This window comes from Squalius cephalus, assembly GCF_949319135.1.
Source record: "Squalius cephalus genome assembly, chromosome: 5".
Taxonomy (NCBI): Eukaryota; Metazoa; Chordata; class Actinopteri; order Cypriniformes; family Leuciscidae; genus Squalius; species Squalius cephalus.
The window spans coordinates 37,333,160-37,353,414 of record NC_137126.1 but is presented as its reverse complement, the minus strand read 5'-3'; the positions used below and the strand labels follow the sequence as shown (position 1 = coordinate 37,353,414).

General features: G+C 35.3%; 1 protein-coding gene across 1 annotated transcript; it reads right to left on the bottom strand.

Annotated features, from left to right (window-relative positions):
• Nucleotides 1–403: 403 nt before the first annotated feature.
• Nucleotides 404–14,828, bottom strand: rnf128a (ring finger protein 128a). The gene is made up of 7 exons (XM_079871078.1): nucleotides 14,191–14,828; nucleotides 12,870–13,114; nucleotides 6,449–6,520; nucleotides 5,333–5,415; nucleotides 5,121–5,217; nucleotides 2,089–2,260; nucleotides 404–1,221 (listed from the first exon to the last, which is right to left on the bottom strand). The coding sequence occupies exons 1-7, from the start codon at nucleotides 14,612–14,614 to the stop codon at nucleotides 1,130–1,132; spliced, it is 1,185 nt and encodes a 394-aa protein (XP_079727204.1). The 5' UTR covers nucleotides 14,615–14,828; the 3' UTR covers nucleotides 404–1,129.
• Between the last annotated feature and the right edge of the window lie 5,427 nt (nucleotides 14,829–20,255).

Genomic DNA, 20,255 nt, shown 5'->3' with positions numbered 1-20,255 from the left:
GATTCTTTAAGTACTTTTGAAAAAAATTAATAAAGGAAGAAATGCAATTCTTGCAAAAGGTGTGTTTACTTTATTTAAGAGATAAATATTGTTCAGTAATTGGCTCTAACTATATATTGAATTAAAAAAAGTCTAAAAAAATGTTATGAAACAACACAACTTGTGTGATCTTCAACCGACCGTTGTCATACGAAGTAGAACAGCCATGAATTGCATGGTTTAAAGTCTCATATAAAACCGTAGTTCTTGGTGCATTTCTTTAACGACAAAAGTCATTTTCAGCTCAGTAAGTGATTCGGATTTCTTTGATCCGCTCTGATTTATGTGAATTGTTTTGGATTCATTAAAAAGAACTGAGTTGTGAAATGAGCTTCTTAGAAAACACTGAATAATAAACACACAGTCAATTTCATAAAATATTTTATTTACAATGTTAATTTTAATGTCAGTAGGCTACTATTCATTTGAAAGAGTAAAGAAATATTTCCATCTCTTATTTAAATATTAAAATCAGGAGAACTTAATCCAGATATTAAACCAGCCCCATTAGGTCTATGCAAAGAGTAATATACACAATTTGCACACTTACATAAGTGTGTGTAAGGCACAATATTTCTGAATTTAAAAATTTTCCATCAAAACTGGAACAATATATTTTAATAAGCCACGAAAAAAAGGGGGAAAGTACAGTGTGCATAAAGTCCACTGATGTACAGCAGGTGGAGCACTCTTGTCTCTCTCTGTGTGTCTCCACAGTTGCTCTGACATTGTGACGCTATGGAAGGCCGTGAGTATCAAATCCTTACACAACCACAGTGGGAATCAAACCCTGAATTAGAAATCATAACCTGAATTAACCACAGACAATTAAAACATGACCTCCGATTAACCCCACAGAGAGAGAGAGAGAGAGAGAGAGAGAGAGAGAGAGAGAGAGAGAGAGAGAGAGAGAGAGAGAGAGAGAGAGAGAGAGAGAGAGAGAGAGAGAGAGAGAGAGAGAGAAAATGTATAGGCACTTAGTCAGAAACTAATCAGAAAAGGGCTCAGCAGTGCTTCAATAAATCCTCAAATCTCAAAACCCTTCATTTCATCTGTATGAGTGCATTGTATCAGTGTTTGTTGGTGCTGCTCAGGTCCTGACTTCACTCTGGCTGTGAACGTCACCCTCGAAGGCAAGATTATCATAATGAGGTGACGCGTCCAACTGCTCCTCTTGCACATCTGCAAACCAATCACAACAAACCACTCAGACCAAAAGACCAATAACAATAACTGACCCATCACCTTGTTTCTAGAGGCATCTTTTTCCCCAATAATTTTCTCCATTAGCGTTTAAAAAAAAAACATTAACAACCATCTCCAAATTTATTTACAACATTACAAACTTCAGCTTTAAGGAACACTGGGAATCAGCAATTACAGAGAAGCATTAAACTATTATAGATATTATTTGGACGCAAATGATTAGACATAGATTTATTTCAAAATAGTTAGTATATTATATAGTATAAAAACAGGATCCATTTTGAGGATTGCAGAATTGAACACAAAATCAAGCAACTCTGCATTATTTGTGGCACAAAATTTCACCAATAGATTAGATTTAAATCAGTACATTATTTTACTGAAAACTAATTTATTTAATATTTCAAGTGAATGTTATCATTCAAAAACATGAACTAATAATTGAAAACATTTAAATGTACAATACAGTATGCAAGCTATTGTCTCTAACATATTTTTGTATTTTCAGCAAAGCAGAATTATGATTATTTCTATACCAGTGCCATCACTGCCTTGTGCATGGATAGCAATTTCAGTAATTACGCACAAAAATATTTTCATGTAACTGTACAGATTGTCACTAACACCAATTACATAAGTACATCATGGTTATTGGTGGGTGGGTTTTCAATGGAAAACAACACAAAAAAGCTACATATAATATATATTAATGTGTGACATTCAGCACAGATACGCTGTCATTCTATATATTTGTATATGAAAGTTAATTAGTACAATCACAGTAAGCTGGAGTGCGTTTCTACATGACGCGAGTAATGTGCTTGTGTGCGTGTTTTTTCATACCGTTCTGTGTGCCTTCAGCAGGACTTAGGTGCTCGATTCCACGCATGGATGCATATCCAGAGGATGCAGTCTCGCTGTGTGTGTGTGATGCTGTCTCACTCTGCAGGTCCTCGGAGGTTGAAAAGGATCTGAAATCAGGCACTGAAATCTGTGGCTGCTCCTCTACATCCAACTACAAGAGAGAGAAGTTCAGAAAAATTTATTTCAGAAAATATCTGGCCAAATATTTTTTTAGTGCGCACTGATTGAATGTTCAAAACCTGAAAACTAGATTTTATGGCAAATTCCCTAAAATTATGGACTCCAGACTTGAAGGGCAAAAGAATAAAACTAGGCTGCCAAAGAGAGAAGAACAAACAGAACTAATCCTCCAGCTTTCCGTATATGCGAAGCATGATGACTAAGCAGCAGTCCAGTTTCAGTGAGAGCAGTCTTTTTTAATAACAAGTGACAGAGAATCCATCAACCCTCTGGTTACTGTAATCAAGGATCATGACAGGATGGTTAAGAAGAGACACACATGGTACACATCATGTGCAGTTACTTACTAACGCCACTTAACACCCCTTATACTCCAGGTATGCTGTTTTTTGTCACCTTGGGTCAGGACTGCTTAAGGACATTCTTTGGAACAAAGGTGAGCTCCCAAGGTGCAACAAACACAGTGGGAGATGCTCCGGATTTTTTGCCTTATTATAAACATTATAATAAGGAAGAAAAGACTATTGCAAATTATTCAACTTGAAGAAACAGAACACTGGACCTTTTTTTCTATCCTATCACTGTTTCTGGAAGTTAAGGATGGGCAAACATGTACTCCATCGAAAGCATCCTGTCAGGCTGTACTTCTGCCTGGAATAGGAGCAGGATCAAAGAGACTTACAGAGGATAATACAAGCAACAGAATGTAACACTGCAGGTATGCTGCCCAATCTGCCAGATATTTCACCAAGGTGAGCAGGACTAAGGCCAGAAAAAAAGCATCCCAGATATGGTATTTGCTGCAGAAAGGCAAATACCACCATAGCCTAGGGACATTAAAAGTCAATACTTATAATCTATAATTCAATAATTTATTTGAAACAATTTTAAATAATGTATCTGTATATTACTTGCATATCTGTATAAAATGTGTAAATGTATATTATTATCACAATATACACCATTCAAAAGTTAGGGGACGGCAAGATGTTTTGTTCTTTTGAACTTTCCATTTATCAAAGAATTCTGGAAAAAATGTAGTGTTTTTCCACAAAAATATTACCCAGCACAAGTATTTTCAACATTGTTGATAATGTAAAAAATAATAATAAGAAATGTTCCCGGAGCACCAAATCATGATATTAGAATGATTTCTGAAGGATCATGTGACACTGAAGACTGGAGTAATGATGCTGGAAATTCAGCTTTGCCATCATATAATAGAAAAACGTTTTAAAAATTGCAATAATATTTTACAAAATTACTGCTTTTACTTAGCCTGGAAATCCAGACCTAAATCTAAAAGATTAATGGTCTGGCGTCGACTAATGAAAATCGGCCAGCTCGAGGGGCGGCACCAAGCATGCATTTGAAAATCTCACTGCACGTAATTGGATAACACTACGACCAATCACAACAAGTTATCGCTTAGCTACCAGCGGAGCTAACTGGTAGATTAGACTCTTACCGTACGCCCTTCTTGCAAAGGAACGATTCGAGCGCCGTCTTCTGTTCCTCTTTTAGAGAAAAAGTCTAAATCTTTCATTGTAGTGGCCAAAGCCGTTTCAAACAAATGGTGTTCATCCATAGACATCTTGCAATGTTTACTAATGATCTCGCCTCTGGCCCGCCTATATCAGATAACCCGATGTGATTGGTGCAGCTCAGATAGAGGGGCATATTTAATGAGCATCATTACTCGACACCAGAGTAACTCGCTGAGCAAATTCAACTTGTGCTCTCGCGAGAACTCTGGATTACCAGGGTAGCTTTTACTGTATTTTTGCTGTAAAATGCAGCCTTTCAAAAACAGCATTTCATTGAAATGGAAATCTTGATCATTTTAATACATCTTTGCAAAAAAAAAAAAAACCCAAACAATTGAAGGGCAGCATTAATTTTGTCTAGTCATTCTAGAAGCCTTGAGAAAAAAAAGCACTGTATGGCCTCACTCGAACATGTGACAAATAAACTTTGAGCTGAGGTGTGTCACTGCTGATGCATCTCTATCCATCTTCACTCACTGCCACAATAAAAGATTTCAAAAGACCAAAGAACAATTTCTCTCCCAGGAGCACCCAACGTTAGTCAACACAAACAGCAATGTAATGCTGCTCCTGTGACTCTGCATGACTCAGAAATCAAATGCTTTAAACACATGAGCTGTCTCACATTGAACAGGAATAACACCAGAGCTTTTGAACATCTGTTCCTCTGTGCCTCCTACCACATGAGGCAGAGAAAGAATTTGGCCTTGTCGTCTTCTTTTCCTTTTTAAATAATGCTTAGTAATGTTATGTTTTTTATTTTGTAAGTTTTCATCTGCAGCTAAGTTGCTAACACTTTAGCATGATAAACAACAGGACATTTGTATTGTCATGGTAGCGCTTTAAACTGAACTGAGAGGAAATAGAGTTCTGGTTTGTTTGCATTTGTTCAGCTTTTATCTCCTTTGTTTTACTGTGTTAACAATAAGACTGTGGTCTGAAACCTGAAAAATTACGCCTTATCAGGCAGTATCTGGAAAACATCAAGGCACGTTGTTTACGCAACATCCTACCAACTGAGGTGCCTCCATCTGGTGCCTCTTTGAAAGAAGGTAGGTTGAAAGAAAAAAAATTACATTTGACAAGAGTGGTTGAAAAAAGTAAATGAATTCATAAATGTGCTTTTGAAACTTTATTTCAGCTTGTGATTCCGTGTTTTAGATAAAGATGGAGGGGAGGTGAAAAAACATTTGATATTTGCTAGCACCTCAGAGCTTTATATCGTCTAACGCTGGTCTTTTGAACATGTCAGGGGCGACAAACAGTCCTAGTGTGAAAACTCACCTCAACTCCAAGGGTTTTAAGAATGTCACACTTGCACATTGGGCAGGTTCTGTGCTCTAGCAGCCACGGCTCTATGCAAGATCTGTGGAAGAAATGACTGCAAAACACACACAAACACATTGTGCACACATTAGAACTGAAAGGAGAGGAAAAAAGTAATAAACATCTGTGATTGACGGAGATGGAATGGAATGAAAGACAGAGAGACATACTTGCATGTGAGAACTGACAGTACATCTCCTGGTTTATACAAATCAATACAAACTGCACAAGTATCAGCATCGGGGCCAGTCTCCTGTGAAACAAAGATATACACACATCATCAAAACACCATTCACACGGATGGTTCATCCAGTTCTTCGTATATCTGCAATTAATAAGTTATCCTATTGATAATAACATTACATTGATTAATTTGTCTTTTTTCATGCAAATTCTAACTGTACAATAGTTTAAAAAACATTGTTTTTATGCTATGTTTTATGCTTTATTTCGGCTTTTGACTCAATTTACAAAAGGACTTTTCACACTTGAAATAGTTAACCCTGGATCATTGGAAACTCCAGGTAAATGGAATCCTGGGTTATCTTGCATCGTTACCAACTAATCTATTCATAAGATGACGTTTCACACTGGACATTCCTGAACCTCAGGTTAACGTCCTTATTTGCATATTTGCAAATGGACAAACAAAACACCCGATATGTTTTACATAATGGCTCCAGCATTGCACATCTTTATGTTATATATTGCCAACTGTACTATGAAGTTTATCCAGAACAGACTTTTCGAACTATAATGGTAAGAATGAAATGGTGTCTTCTTCACTTCTTCTATCACGATGAAACGTCATTTCAGCGTGAAACGTCAACACTCAGTGAAACACTCAACGTGAAACGTCAACACTCAGTGTTTCAATGACTGTTCAAAGCCTGTGAATATGAGGCACGCAATTGGTTGTCTGTTGCTAAGCATTTGCTAACCCCGGGTAAAAAGCAGTGCTAACCCCACTTCTAGATTACAGGTGTGAAACATTGCTTTATCCGGGGTTAAAAACTGGGGTTAGAACGTCAATCACCCGGGGATAAGCAGTGTGAAATAGCCCTAAGTGTCCAAAAGTGCTGTAACATTTACACTCCTGTTACACATGTTGCCTAAAAATGTACCATCCACAACATGAAAAAAAAAAGGATAAACCCACAAGCACTTACATGTACGAATATAAACCAAATACAAACCTATTAAAATTTTTGAAAAGCAATAAATAAAGAAATAAATAAAGAAAACGCATAAATACAAATAGAAGTATGTATGGTGCTCAAATGTACCTGATCCCCTTGTCTCAGTGTGCGGACCTGCAGCTGGCCAATCGCCTTTTTTGCTTCAGCTTTCAGCTTTTTCTGAAAAAGAACAGACAAACAGAGCTTGAAATGCGTCTGTGAGTGTGTGTGTGTTTCAGTGTTTTTGGTCTGGTCTTACTGGTTTTTCAGGAAGTGTATGAATATCGTTAAACTGTAACGCGAGTATCAACACAGTGTTCTCAGATTTGTTTAGTCTGCTACACAAACACCTACAACAAAGGGACTTCAGATTAGGATTATTAAGTAAGTATATAAATGGAACATTACATTTAGCATAAAAAAAACCCTCAACCTTCAGCGAAAGATCTATTGTGTACTCATTTACTCGGCTGATTCATACAGAGTGGCCGCAACAAGAATGTGGACACTTGAGACAGACTTAAAGATTTATGAATGTCAATGCATTAGATAACCAAAAAAGAACCTCTAGCAAAACACACATTCACACTTTCACAACCCAGACAGAAAAAGGAAAAAGTTGGCACACCAGATTTATAAATAGAACAATTATTTACTGCATGTTCTCATCACTTTGGTGAGAACATGTAATAATATTTCTATTATGGAGCTGTGGTGTGCCAACTTTTTCTTTTGTGAGAATACCAAAATATTTTTAGTCCAACTCTAATTTCTGTAATTTTAACTGCATTATCTAGATACATATTATTAAGTTGTATATGACCTCACAAATTTAGGGAATAGTTAATAGAACAGACATGGATATTTATGAAATATAATTTAAGCCACCATTTTGGCTGACATCACTTTTGACTAGCTTAAGAGATATGTGAATATACACGTTTGAATTTATCTGGAGGAACAGAAAAAAAAAAGAATACTATTAATGTGCATGTCTTACAATAAATATAGCCTAGTCTTACATGTGAATATGGAATGAATAAATTAATAAAAATAAATGGCAAGTTGAAAATTTATAATCCTTACCCAGCAGTCAAAATTTGAATAATAATAATAATAAAAATCTATTCATAAAACACATTTTCAAATCTAAAACAGTGCAGTAGTTATTAGTCAGAGTTAGAATGCAAAAGCAAAGTTTGCTCAGGTGCTGCTTTAGAGTAATTTATTGCCACTGATATTTATTATTACCAATGATGAAACATTTGTGATTGAAAATATATAACTAATATAACAATGTTGCCTAAAGTTATACCAAAAAGTATAAATGTATTCATGCAAGACCACATGAATTTCCTATTGAGGAAATGAACATACTAATGGCCAACAAATAATAGAGACTCAATAAAAAATGAAAACAAACCATGTCAAAAGACTATCTGTCTATTCAACAGTCTCAGCAACAATTTGATGTCTGTTAACTTTTTTTAAAACAGCAATTATTTACAACTGACTGTTCTTCAGCAGCAAAAAGTAAATCTAATGGCGCTTTTTCATTACCAGTACCAGCTCAACTCGGCTCGCTATTCGCTCTGTTTTCCATTGCAGATAGTACCTCCACAATAGTACCTGGTCGTCATAGCGACGCCGAAGGAAACTGCCGTGACTTCATCTTCTACGCGACACACACCCGCTACCCACACACACAGGACAATGGAGGAAATCGAGTGTATGCTGTTTTTGGATGTTTTTGTTTTTGCTGTTTTTTATTCAGGATACTACGTCTGGCGCCTGCAATGATGACGCAGTGAATAGTGACGATTCTCTCTGACCAATCAGCACTCTGCCGTGTTTTCACGTCACATTTTAGCATCGCCTCAGCTCGCTCAGAACCTCGCCGGAGGTGGTACGAAAAAAAGTACCTGGAAGCAGGTACAGGTACAACTTTTACAGAGTGGAAAACCAAACAAAGGCGAGTTGAGTCAAGTTGAGTCGAGTCGGTACTGTGTAGTGGAAAAGCGCCATAATACTCTTGACAGTCCACCCTTTTTGAACACCTTACAAGCCTCTAAAGAAATACGGGTTTCTTGGAGCTCTTTCTGATTTGTCATTTACCTGATCTCAACACTGTGTTATTTTAAGACAAATGAGTCATAGAGTGACTATGTATCAGACATTTTTAAATTCCATGAATAAGACCCATTGTGACAGTGTGACAATTCTAAGTCAGTATGAAGAAGGAAGTCATTTTTATTGCTCACACAAACCCAAACAAAATCAATTAAAATCTGGCAATTACTCTAGAACCTACAGCCTATCACTCATTAAACTACTTTTATAAAAGGAGCTATTACAGGAATTGCATTTGTTTATGGTTGTGAGTTAAATAAATCGCAGAAGAGGCGTGTCTTATGCATGTATGAAATGTGTTTTGGCTTGGACAAGAAAATGCACAGCATACTCAGACAGAAAGAGTCTGATTTTCCAGAAGTTATAAAGCACAAACATGTATAACCAGGCCGTTGCCGAGATATGGACTGTAAAGCTCAACAGGTTAAGAATGGGATCTCTGCCTGCTAAAGTTCAACAAAGACTTTTACTTTACAATTTACTTGTATTATTTTCTTCCCGTTTTACCTCAAACTAAATAACAAACAACAGAAAAAGGTACTTTTGGAGCACAGTAATGCCTTTTGTCTTTAGTAAGTTTAAATATTCCACGGTATTCCCCTCTGCAAACAAGATTTTTAGAAAAATTCCCAGTGTAATTTCAACAGTAGCGAACTGAAAACATTCCGTCCGTCTGTGTGTGCGTGTGTGTGTATAAATCTCTGATAGGTTGTGATTTTAGTTAAACTTTATCCAAGATCAAACATTCCCTTGATACTAAAGTTAGTCCTAATGCCATTCTTGAACCAAACTCATACACATACAGTGATGACATTAAAGTTGAAAAAAGGATGATGATCTCAGAACCCAATACTGTGAAACCAGACCAACCAGTAAGAAGATAGTTACACCAGACTAATAAACAAGCAAGCATGAAGTGCACAGTGCAAAACTACGCATTTGTGATGTTCAGAACAAATGTTGACTCATAGAATCATAACCAAAGTACTGACTGTGTGATCCAGTTTTGACATCTATATTTAGTAACATTCTCAAATAGTCTTGTTTATGCAACCACTTACCAGGCAGACCAACTATCGTCTATAATATAAATGAGTAACCAAAGTCAATGGCTTTCTATTATTGTTATTGCTGTGAATAACACTTGTAATGATAATGACAGTGACAAATGGAAATATCAGAGATGGCATTTTTGATAAACAGGAAAGCATTATCACAACTGTCATGATGTTATTTAATAAACAAGCTCAATCGAGGTTCAAATTTCAATTTGCCACAGGCCACAAAAATGGTTGGAAGCAGCTCTGGTGGAAAGACTGGCTCTAAAAGCTTTGGCTTATAAAGCGTATATCAATGTCTCTGTGAGTTACTTTAACCCCACATTATATAGACCTCCTTGATTTTTCTTGTCAAACATGCCAAGAAATTCGAGGCTGACTAAACGCAGTAACTAAAGTGATATGAAACGAAAGCAAATAAAATGTAATCCAAAAACAATTTAAGCCATTTTCTCATTTCCAGTGTAGTTAGCCTATTGCATTAAAGAGTTTCATTTGGCACTTAAATAAGGTTATCACTCTTTGGTTACCAAACTGTGCAGTGTGTACAAAGCCAATAAAATTATCTTAAAGTGCAAAACTTTATTTAACTAGTTCGCCTGCCCGTTCAGCCTTAAAGGTTAATAGTAAACTAACTTGGCTTGCTATCCTTGGAGGAGGCTCAAACCTGAGGCTCGGCATGAGCTCAGAGTTAACTCAGAGTTAACCCCCCCCCCCCCCCCCCCCCCCCCCATTATGGAATTGTTCATAAGAGGAAGATAATTTACTGGAGGAGAAGGGGAGTAGGAGGGCTACCGGAAGAATTTGTCAATGAGATGACTGTGGGGTGTGCTGCTTGTATAGTATGTTTTATAATTTCTGAGTTGCTTTCTTAAATCTAGTTAACAGACTTATTTTTCCTGAGTGGTCGCTCCAAATGACACGGAGACCTTATGTAGTTAAAAATCTATTTAAAGAGATCAATGAACAATACATTTTATACAAAAAATAGATTTAAACCAGACTTTATAAAAATTTCACAGATTTTTCCTGAACGTGATTTTTATATATAAAAAAAAATGTTTATAATATGTTTATCACAAACACATGTGCACCATTTAATTTAACTTGACTTAGAATTTTTTTCTAACAAGTAATAATGTTATAGATATAAATTACTTCATACAAGTATTGTATACAGGTAACATTTGGGGTCAATCGTTTTTTTAAGTAATTAATACTTTTATTAATCAAGGACACATTCAGCTGATAAAAAGTGACAAAGATATTTAGGCTATAATGTTGCGAAAGATTCTATTTCAAATAAATGCTGTTCTTTTGAACTTTCTATTCATCAAATAATCCTGACATATAAAATGTATCACAGTTTCCACAAAAATATGAACATTGATAATAATCAGAAATGTTTCTTGAGCAGCAAATCATTAGTGACCCTGGATCACAAAACCAGTCACAAGTCGTACAGGGTAGCCTATATTTGTGGCAATAGCCAACAATACATAGTATGGGTCAAAAAAATTATCGATTTTTCTTTTATTCCAAAAATCATTAGGATATTAAATAAAGATCATGTTTCATATTTTGTAAATGTCCTACCGTAAATACATAAAACATTTATTTTTGTGAGTGAATATAGCAATATCGCAAACATATCTCGCGATTTCCTCAATGTTGCACCCTCAGATTTCAGATTTTCAGTTGTACAAATCTTAACAAATCATACATCAATGGAAAGCTTATTTATCCAGCTTTCATATGATGTATAAATCTCAATTTAAAAAAATTGACCCATGTGACTGGTTTTGTGGTCCAGGGTTACATATTGAATGATTTCTGAAGGATCATGTGACACTGAAGGCTGGATTAACGATGCTGGAAATTCAGCTTTGATCACAGGAATAAATTACAGTTTACTATATTCACATAGAAAACAGATATTTTAAACTGTAATAATATTTCACTCTACTCCTATCAAGGTACTCCGCTCTTGCTGCAGGGTCAGAATTTTTTCGCTTGGCAGTGGCATCTGGTAAAATAGATTAAAATAGTTTTAAATAAATAAATAAATAGGCAATAATAAATACACTATTAATACATGCATTATTACTAAACTGAAATTACATGCTCTAATTTTTTTGTTGTTGCATTTTTCTCATATTGTACAAAGAGTAAACATAAACGGTCTGAAATATATATAAAAAATATCCCAAATTGCATAAAAATCTATTCCAAATAATACTAAATTAAAGTACTTTTAGTATATAAACCATCAATTTAATCTAAAGCATAAAACTGCCAATCTAGGACATATAGCTATCATGGAAAACAGTCTGCAGTGGTCGGACCACATGATATTTGGTAGCACCACGTGATATTTTAAAATTCAGTAAAAATTTACAGGCACAGAATTGGCCAACTAAACAAAACAAGCTAGCTTCCCAAAAAAGGTCACTATGAAATTTATAATATTAAAAATATATATTTGTAGAAATAACTTTAATATTTATTTTTTTTGAGGTCATACCACATGACATCCAAATGTGGCAACTACATACCAACCATTACAAAGATTTAAAAAAAAAATTTCTTCCAATTTGAGAGAATTACAAACCTGCTTGCTGCTTCCATGGGTCCTTGGTAAATTGGTAAATGATGTAACTTCCTGTGTTTGAATAGTTTTCAACATAAAAGTCCCAAAATGGTAGTTCCTTGATGGTCGCACCACATGATATTTCATCATCGGACAAAGTTTGTTTGTATATTATGATGGAAAATAAATACAAATGCTTTGAATTTTTTTTTTTGGAAATCATGCTAAATAGTGCAGAAATTAAATTTGAATAAATTTAGAGTAATTTCAAAGACGTTTTCAAATCAGAAGTTATGGCCGGACGGTCGCACCACATAATGTTTTGACACTTTAAAGTTTAAATAACAAAAAAAAAAAAATAACTATAGGTTTTTGAAAAGTTAAATACATGGGAGAGGTAATACAAATATACAGTATCTTTTTATGCATTTAAACTCGTTTTTGCATGGAAAAAAATCAATCGGACAGAAAATGTAGGCGTCACGTCATTGACCCATATAGTAGCCTAGTGCAAAAAATATAAAAGGATCTCCTTCAAATTGTGTTTGTTTTACCATTTATTCTTATATTTATTCATTTCGAGGTATTAACTGTGTCTTATAAAGATGTAGGCCTACTTTAATCCAGTTTTATTTACTCCGTAAAAGTGTTTTTGGGCGAAACGTAGATTAACACAGTATATTAACAGGACTGACGTTCACTGCTCATCAAATCAGCAGCCTTCCACGCAAATCTTGTGCTGTAACGTTACCTGTTTGCGGTTCTGCTGTCTGAGGCCGGTCAGTCTCCGCGCGGAGTAAAAGATGAAGTATCCAACAGTCGCCGCGGTGACGATGAAGAAGGAGATGGAGACGAAAAACACTGAATAGTGACTCATCCAGGGACCGTGCTGCTTCCCGACCTCTATCGCTATGGAAACGGGAACGCCCTTGACTAGCAGCTGGACCAGATCCATCCCACGGTAGTTGCCAATCATGACTGCAACGATGCTCGTGCCTAGAAACACACACAAAAGAGACGATAATGAAAACACCAGCAATACGCATGCGCAAAACAAAACACAAACCGTTGCGCTTAACAACCTGACGGAAAGAGCCGAATCGTCACCAAACATGCAACATTAGAGGTGTTTACAAACACGAAAACAAATAAATTGCGTTTTTAAATTAAGGGAGAGGAAATTATGCAGCTTGACACACTTGTGTCAAAAAAGTGGTCAAAACAAGAGTTTGTTTCGAGAGAGATGTGAGCTCTGAACTCTTATGACTCCAAAAAATGTAAACATTACTTGTTCGTATGCGCATGACACACAAAAAAGCAATTACCAGGATTACTATAGTTAACGTTACTTAAAACTATTAAAACAATTCCAGATCTGGTCCTGTGGGCGTCAGTAGGTTATCACACAGTGATCACAGATCACACCTGCAGTTTGTTACTAGAAATAAACGTTAACTGATTAAATAAAACCTATATAAAAGGCAACATTTCATTTTTTATTTAGGTTGTGATGTTGTTATTTTTTGTTTTAATTATTTTAGAACACATGTACATATTTTTAAAAACACGACAAAATAACTAAACTAATTTTAACAACAACTATAATAGTATCTTCATGATTACTAAAATAACACCGCAAATAACATCTACGTAGCCTAACTTTTTATGGCATGACATAATGTCATAATAGGTCATCTAAAAAGTGAGTCATTATGCAGTGAATTTCTCCTGATGATCAGTGAGTGGGTTTGTGATAAAAAAAATATGAATAAACAGACAGATCTAAATTGCGGATCTAGTCCAGTTTATTTTATATAATCCTGGACAGGTGAGAGCAGAGCACGCGCTCTTCCGCGTTGAGGAGGTCCTACGGATCAACCGTCAAGTTTACACAACTTACACAACACAACGCCCGGGTTAGAGTACAACTGGCACCCAATAGAGACCAGAATTGATCAGAATAAATAGACAAGGGAACGCTTGTCTTCTATACACAAACTAAAACCTATACAGGACCGTCTAAAAAAAGTTCAGCAGCCCACCTGAGGTCCTAAGCCCGTTGAGTCACATACCTGGGTGGGACATTTGAATGACCCGATTTTCTGCCCCGAAGTCGTTGAAAATGATAGCAGCGGCAGCTCCGTTCATAGCTGCGACGTTAATTTTATCGCTGAAAGTGCAACCGTTTCCGCGTTGGATTAAGGCGATCCAGCCCCTGGAATCGTTCGGTCGGCTATAAACGGTGTCCTCGTCACAGCCAAAGATCGGAGTGGCTAAATACACATTCCCCACGACAGAAGCTTTGGGTGAGTCTTGCCCATAGAGTCCAATTTCCTCTTGATTCCAGGTGGTTCGGTTCGTTTCAGGATTGGTGTAGGAAATGTTCAGGTATGCAGTGCACAGGTAACTGGCCTGCGCCAAGCGCACACTCGACACCTGGAGAACCGAGGCCACCAGTAGCCACGAAAACACATCCCGACTCGCAAGAGGCCCCATATTCGGCAAACCAACCCTGCCGCTACCCTCCTTAGTACAATTCAAAGCACAAACTGGCTTTTAAAACAATTTAAAAATGCTTCCGCAAACTAACGTAATCGATAGCTCCCTATTGAGCGCCTACAGGTGTTTTGGTAACGCAACTGAATAGAAACTCTACCTCGCTGAGGTCGCTGCGCCTGAAGCCACGCCCACCTCTCTCTTAAAGCCACACACGCTGTTTTTCTTTACTCGTACTTTTGCAAAGGGACTATAATTATGTGGTTCGTTCAAGGGGTAGGGCTATTAAAAAATATTGAGAATTTGTAGCCCACCTAAGGTAAAGTACAGATACTATGTCAAAAATGTTACTCATTTAAAAAATACTTGAGTGAAAGCAAAAAAGTATCCATTTTTAATTGTACTTAAATAATTTAAAGTAAACACATTTTTATTTTTTATTTTACTTGAAACCAAGTGGAGATTTTCTAATTTTTGCAGTTTTTGATGCAAAAAAATTGTAAAGATAACTGTAAAAAAACAATTTCTTTTACATTGTTCTGGCCATGTAAGACTTTTGGACCCAATATGCAGAAGATTTTCAGCTAAAATTAGTAGCAGATGATTTTACAGTGGTTTGAGGTTTTAATACAATGATTTTTAAACTAATAATCGAGACTGAACCCTGTTTACACTTAACTGAAGTTCATCTAGTGATTGTTATTATAAAAAAACAACAACAACAACAACAACAACAACACATAGTTGAAAGTCTGTCTGAAACTGAAAGGGATAGTTCACCCCAAAAACATCCTGTCATCCTTAAGTCTTTTGAAGGCTGAATGACTTGTTATAGTAGTTATTTATTGGAGAATGTTGTGTATAGTTGTGTATAGCGAAAGTGAATGGAGACCACCTGTCAAGCTAGATTGTAAAGGTACTCTGTCCTCTATATAAAGCCTCATTTGATTTCAGAAAACTTGAAATACAGTACATTACTTATATGGAATATACTTTTATGATGCTTTTGTTGATGTTGTTTTGCTGATTCATGACTCATGCTATGATTTTGTGTGTGTGTGTGTGTGTCATTTTTGGAACTTGAAAGCCCTTGGTTTCTATTCACTTTCATGGTGGTTGGGAAAATTATGAACATTCTTCAGAACTTCTCCTTTTGTCACCCACTGAAGAAAGTCATGTTTGGAATGACAAAGGCAATGGGAAAATTATGACATAGCCTATTTATTTTTTGGTCAACTATTCTTTAAAAAAAAAAAAACACAGCTTTATCAGTATTTAAACTAACCTAAATTTCATTAGCTGTTTAAATAAAAGGAAACAAACTTATGTAAGCATGATTGATTGGCTTGATAGTTGGATCAAGAAAAATATATATTTTGTGAATGATGTGAAAAGGCCTACTTTACACTTTTAAGTGAAACTGTAATGGTAAATGTAATAGGAAAAAGTACAAGTAGTTTTAACAGAACTGAGGTAAAGTACAGATTCCCAAAATAATATAAGTGTTTTAGTGAAGTACTATTACACTTTTGGGTTTAATAATAATATATAGTTCAAGGGGTTCTTGAAGGCACTTCTTGATTTTGCTTTGTTGAAACTATAAAAACAATAAATTAACATAATATATAAGTAGTTCTGGTGTAACTATTTTTTAAAGTTTAAAAAAAAAAAGGGCCTATATAGGGGCTAGCCCTTATAGGAGAATATATGCACTAAAATTCTGTGAAATATTCTCAAGCAAATTATTATCATTATTTTTGCCTGAACAGTCTAATTTTCAGTGGTAAGCACATCTTTAGAGAAATTAGAAAAGTGTAGGTTAGGTAATAATCTGCTAATAAGCTCTTAATAATGATGATCAGCCAGACTGTCACAATATTTATCGTTTTTATAAATTGTTCCTGAAATAGAAAAGACTGAAGGTTGGAATAGAAACACATGCAGTTATCATAAACATCATTTCTAAGACATATATCATTTAACTTAAACAAACAAACATATACAAACAACATTTCATATGTGAAATTAAATGTTGAATTTCTAATTGGCTTCCATGTGATCATTTTTTTCTGCTTTGATTGGAAAGTATGTGAAGGATCTAAGGATTCTCAATTAGCAATCTGTGTTTGAGAGCAACCATATCACATACCATACCATATCAACCAATAATCATTAAGTTATTTTATGTTTTTATATTTTATATTACTTATAGCTTTCCTCTCTTTTGCTGTTTAATCGTGTGGTTTCATGGGATGTTTGTCTTTATGAGTTAGAGATAAGGGAACGTCTCCATTTCACAGGACAGTGTTGTGAGTGAAGCAGTAATATTCCATTGTTTTTGCTGTTTTATAATAACTCTTGTTGATTTTGTATATATATTTCTGACGTGGAGATTTAGTCGGCAGGATATCAGCATGATCTGATATGTAATCACCAAGAGTGTAAGCAGTAATCTCATTTACAGATTTGACCTGTTCACTCTGCAGTCGACAGCGCCCTCTCCTGCTAGATTTGGAGAAATATCGGCCACGTTGATTGCTCTTTTCCATGCTTTTGCTTTTGCATTGTAAATACAAAAAAAGCATGGCATGAGCTATATAGTTTTATACCTGTGAAAATAGGAAAATCAGCGTTGTGTCCACTGAAGGCCTGTTTTTGAAAGGCTGAGTTGCAAGCCAAAAAAGCATATTAATCAAATCAAAATATGTTAAAATGGCATTTGTCTAAATAAGGAGATATAGATACAATAATATTGCCTAGTTCCACCTGTTCACCACCTGCGGGAGCCTGCACCTCAGTTCTGAACGCAACGTTAAATGTTCACTTTTGTATCATGTTTGTTTCCCAGTAAAAGCCCCAAGCACGTTTATTGTTGTGCAAGAAATTTCACAGGCCTATCAGATTATGTTCTTGGTTGCCACTTAGGGTCGATTTCTAATGGCTCAATAGGCCTTGCTGGGTTAGTTAACTGATATGTCATTGTTAAAGCGCTTTTCACAATCTTGTTTCAAAGCAGCTATGATGTGATATGTTATAGAATATCATGTCATAAAAGGAGAATACATATTAAATAAATTGTACTAACCTAAGTTTTGAAATGCAGAATTCATAAACTTAAAATGTATTTTGGTGACATAATACAAATGCAATTCAATTACACTGTAAGAGTGTTGAACATACATTAATATTATACTGATAACAAACTGAGGTCATACTATCCTTTACTTTTATTGATTTTAAAACGCATTGCAATAGCATTTCATTGAAATGTGCTAATTAAATAATTTTTGTGTGCTTCAAATACAATAAAGTAATCTTTATAAATAATGGCACAATTAAAAAATTTGCCTTTTACTGACATTTTATAGACACCCCCCAGCATAGCTGTATCTCACATATCCAGAAAATATCAGTGAGTAAGAGACGTAGCCTATGGCTACATTGAAAGGAACTATTGTGCTGTTTCAGTGCGTGCGGATGGAATAAAACCATCCGTAAGATTTCTCGGCGGGCTTCAACTCTCAATGGTCTGCAGAACTGTCTGCTCCTGATGTAAAACGCAATGAAATGACTTTGCGGTTTGACGGTCTCGCATTACGCCGTGGGCGTACAGGTAGGGCTCAAGAACCATGAAGACTAGCGGTGGAAATCTTACGCTGCGGATTTAGGCTAAATGCGACGCATGAATTGAAATGATTTCAATACATTTTACATTACTTTTAATGCAGTTAACGTTTCTGAATTTATTTTACATTTTAACTTTTTGTGTAATTTTTGAGGACTGGCCAGGATCATTTTAATAATTCATTTAATAATTCATAATATTTTGACAGCTCAAAGGGCTGCAGTCCACATTTCCCAAAGTGCAACGGGCCATTAAAGTGCCATTAATGGGAAAAATGTATTAGTAGGCTACAGGATTATATTAGGAATACACTAAAGTAATACAACTTCTGATCAAGTAGCCTATGCTACGTGAATTTCTTTCACCATATCAAATGGACTATGTTGTTTTCTTAATTTGTCATAATTACGTAGGCTATCTTTACTTTTGTAACTACTTTCTATATGTATGTAAAGCTGCTTTGCAACCATGCAAAATTGTGAAAAGTGCTATAGGAATACATTTTAATTGAATTAAACAATAGGCTAGCTGATATTCAAAGTGTGGTAAAATTATTGAAAAGGTTATAAGGTCATTATTAGCGGCCTTGTTTACTTTAATAATACGACAATATACAAACAATCCCCACAGACAAACATTAATATGGTCTTCATTTTTATTTATTTATTTATACGTTTATTTATATAGGGACGGACAGTACAAAAAAAAAAAAAAAAAAAGAAAAGAAAAACCCCACATGATTCTAGGCGAAAAATGGAATGTATTGCACATCGAGATAGCATAAGCTATATTTGCATCTCGGGTCCCTAGAAAGGCTTTTCTAAAAAATGAAAACTACTAATCATAGAATAAAGCTAATACAACATGTAATTTATACACATACAAATACGCCTGTACCTATTTTAAGGATGCTCCCAACCCACCCAATAAGCATGAATAACTAATTAAAACAAACATTTATTAAATTTAAATATGCATGCAGTACTGGTTAATTTTAAACCACCACTTTACCTTCAATGTAAAAGACTTTATTTCACGTTTATTTTACTGCTTTAAACTCATTTGGCAACATGTTTCCAGAGTTGGGAGCCCTTTACAGAAAAGGCTCTTTGCCCTTGTGTAGTTCTATGGAAATCAATCCTACAATTCCCACCTGCTGTACTCCTAGTGATTCTACTTTTATCATCCTATCTCTTTAGCAATTTACATAGACCAGATGATGCCTTATGTGCAAACATTAAAAAAATCAATTTTATATATGACAATTTTTTTTAATTTGTAAAACTAAGCATATTATTATTATTTTTTTAAATATGGCGGTGATGCCATCGATTTGGCTTTTAATCAATTATTTTTTAGAGCCCGATTATACAACATCTCAAGTTTCAATTCAATGCAAGTTTCAGATATATAAATTAATGTATCATCAGCATAAAGCTGACATTCAACATCTGGACAAAAACATGGTAAATCATTTATAAACAAACTAAAAAGCAAGGGGCCTAAGATTGAGCCTTGAGGTAAGCCCATTTTGTTTATCATAAACAATGAATTTGTATCCTCAATTCCTCATACATTCAGTTCCTGGAGGGCTACAGCCTTGCAGATTTCAGTTCCAACCCTGCTCAAACATACAAACCTGTGGTTTTCAAATAAGCCCGAAGGACTTAATTAGCTGATTCAAGTGTTTAATTAAGGTTGAAGCAAAACTCTGCAGAGGATGTGGCCCTCCAGGAACTGAGTCTAACACCCTGATCTACAAGATCATAAGATGAGTTGCCTAATTCAAACCTTAACAAAGACTATAGTTTTTGGACTGAGTGAGCATGGACATGTCATTCATTGGGGTTATGAAGTGGGCATCCTCTTTCAAAGGTTTCGTCCAGTTAGTTTATATTATATGTATATATGGGTGGGTATATATTATACAAATGGGTATGTGCGTGTGTAGGTCATATTTAAAAAAAAATTATAAAAAAAAAGTTTCAAACATGTTATAGATGGAATTAAGAACCC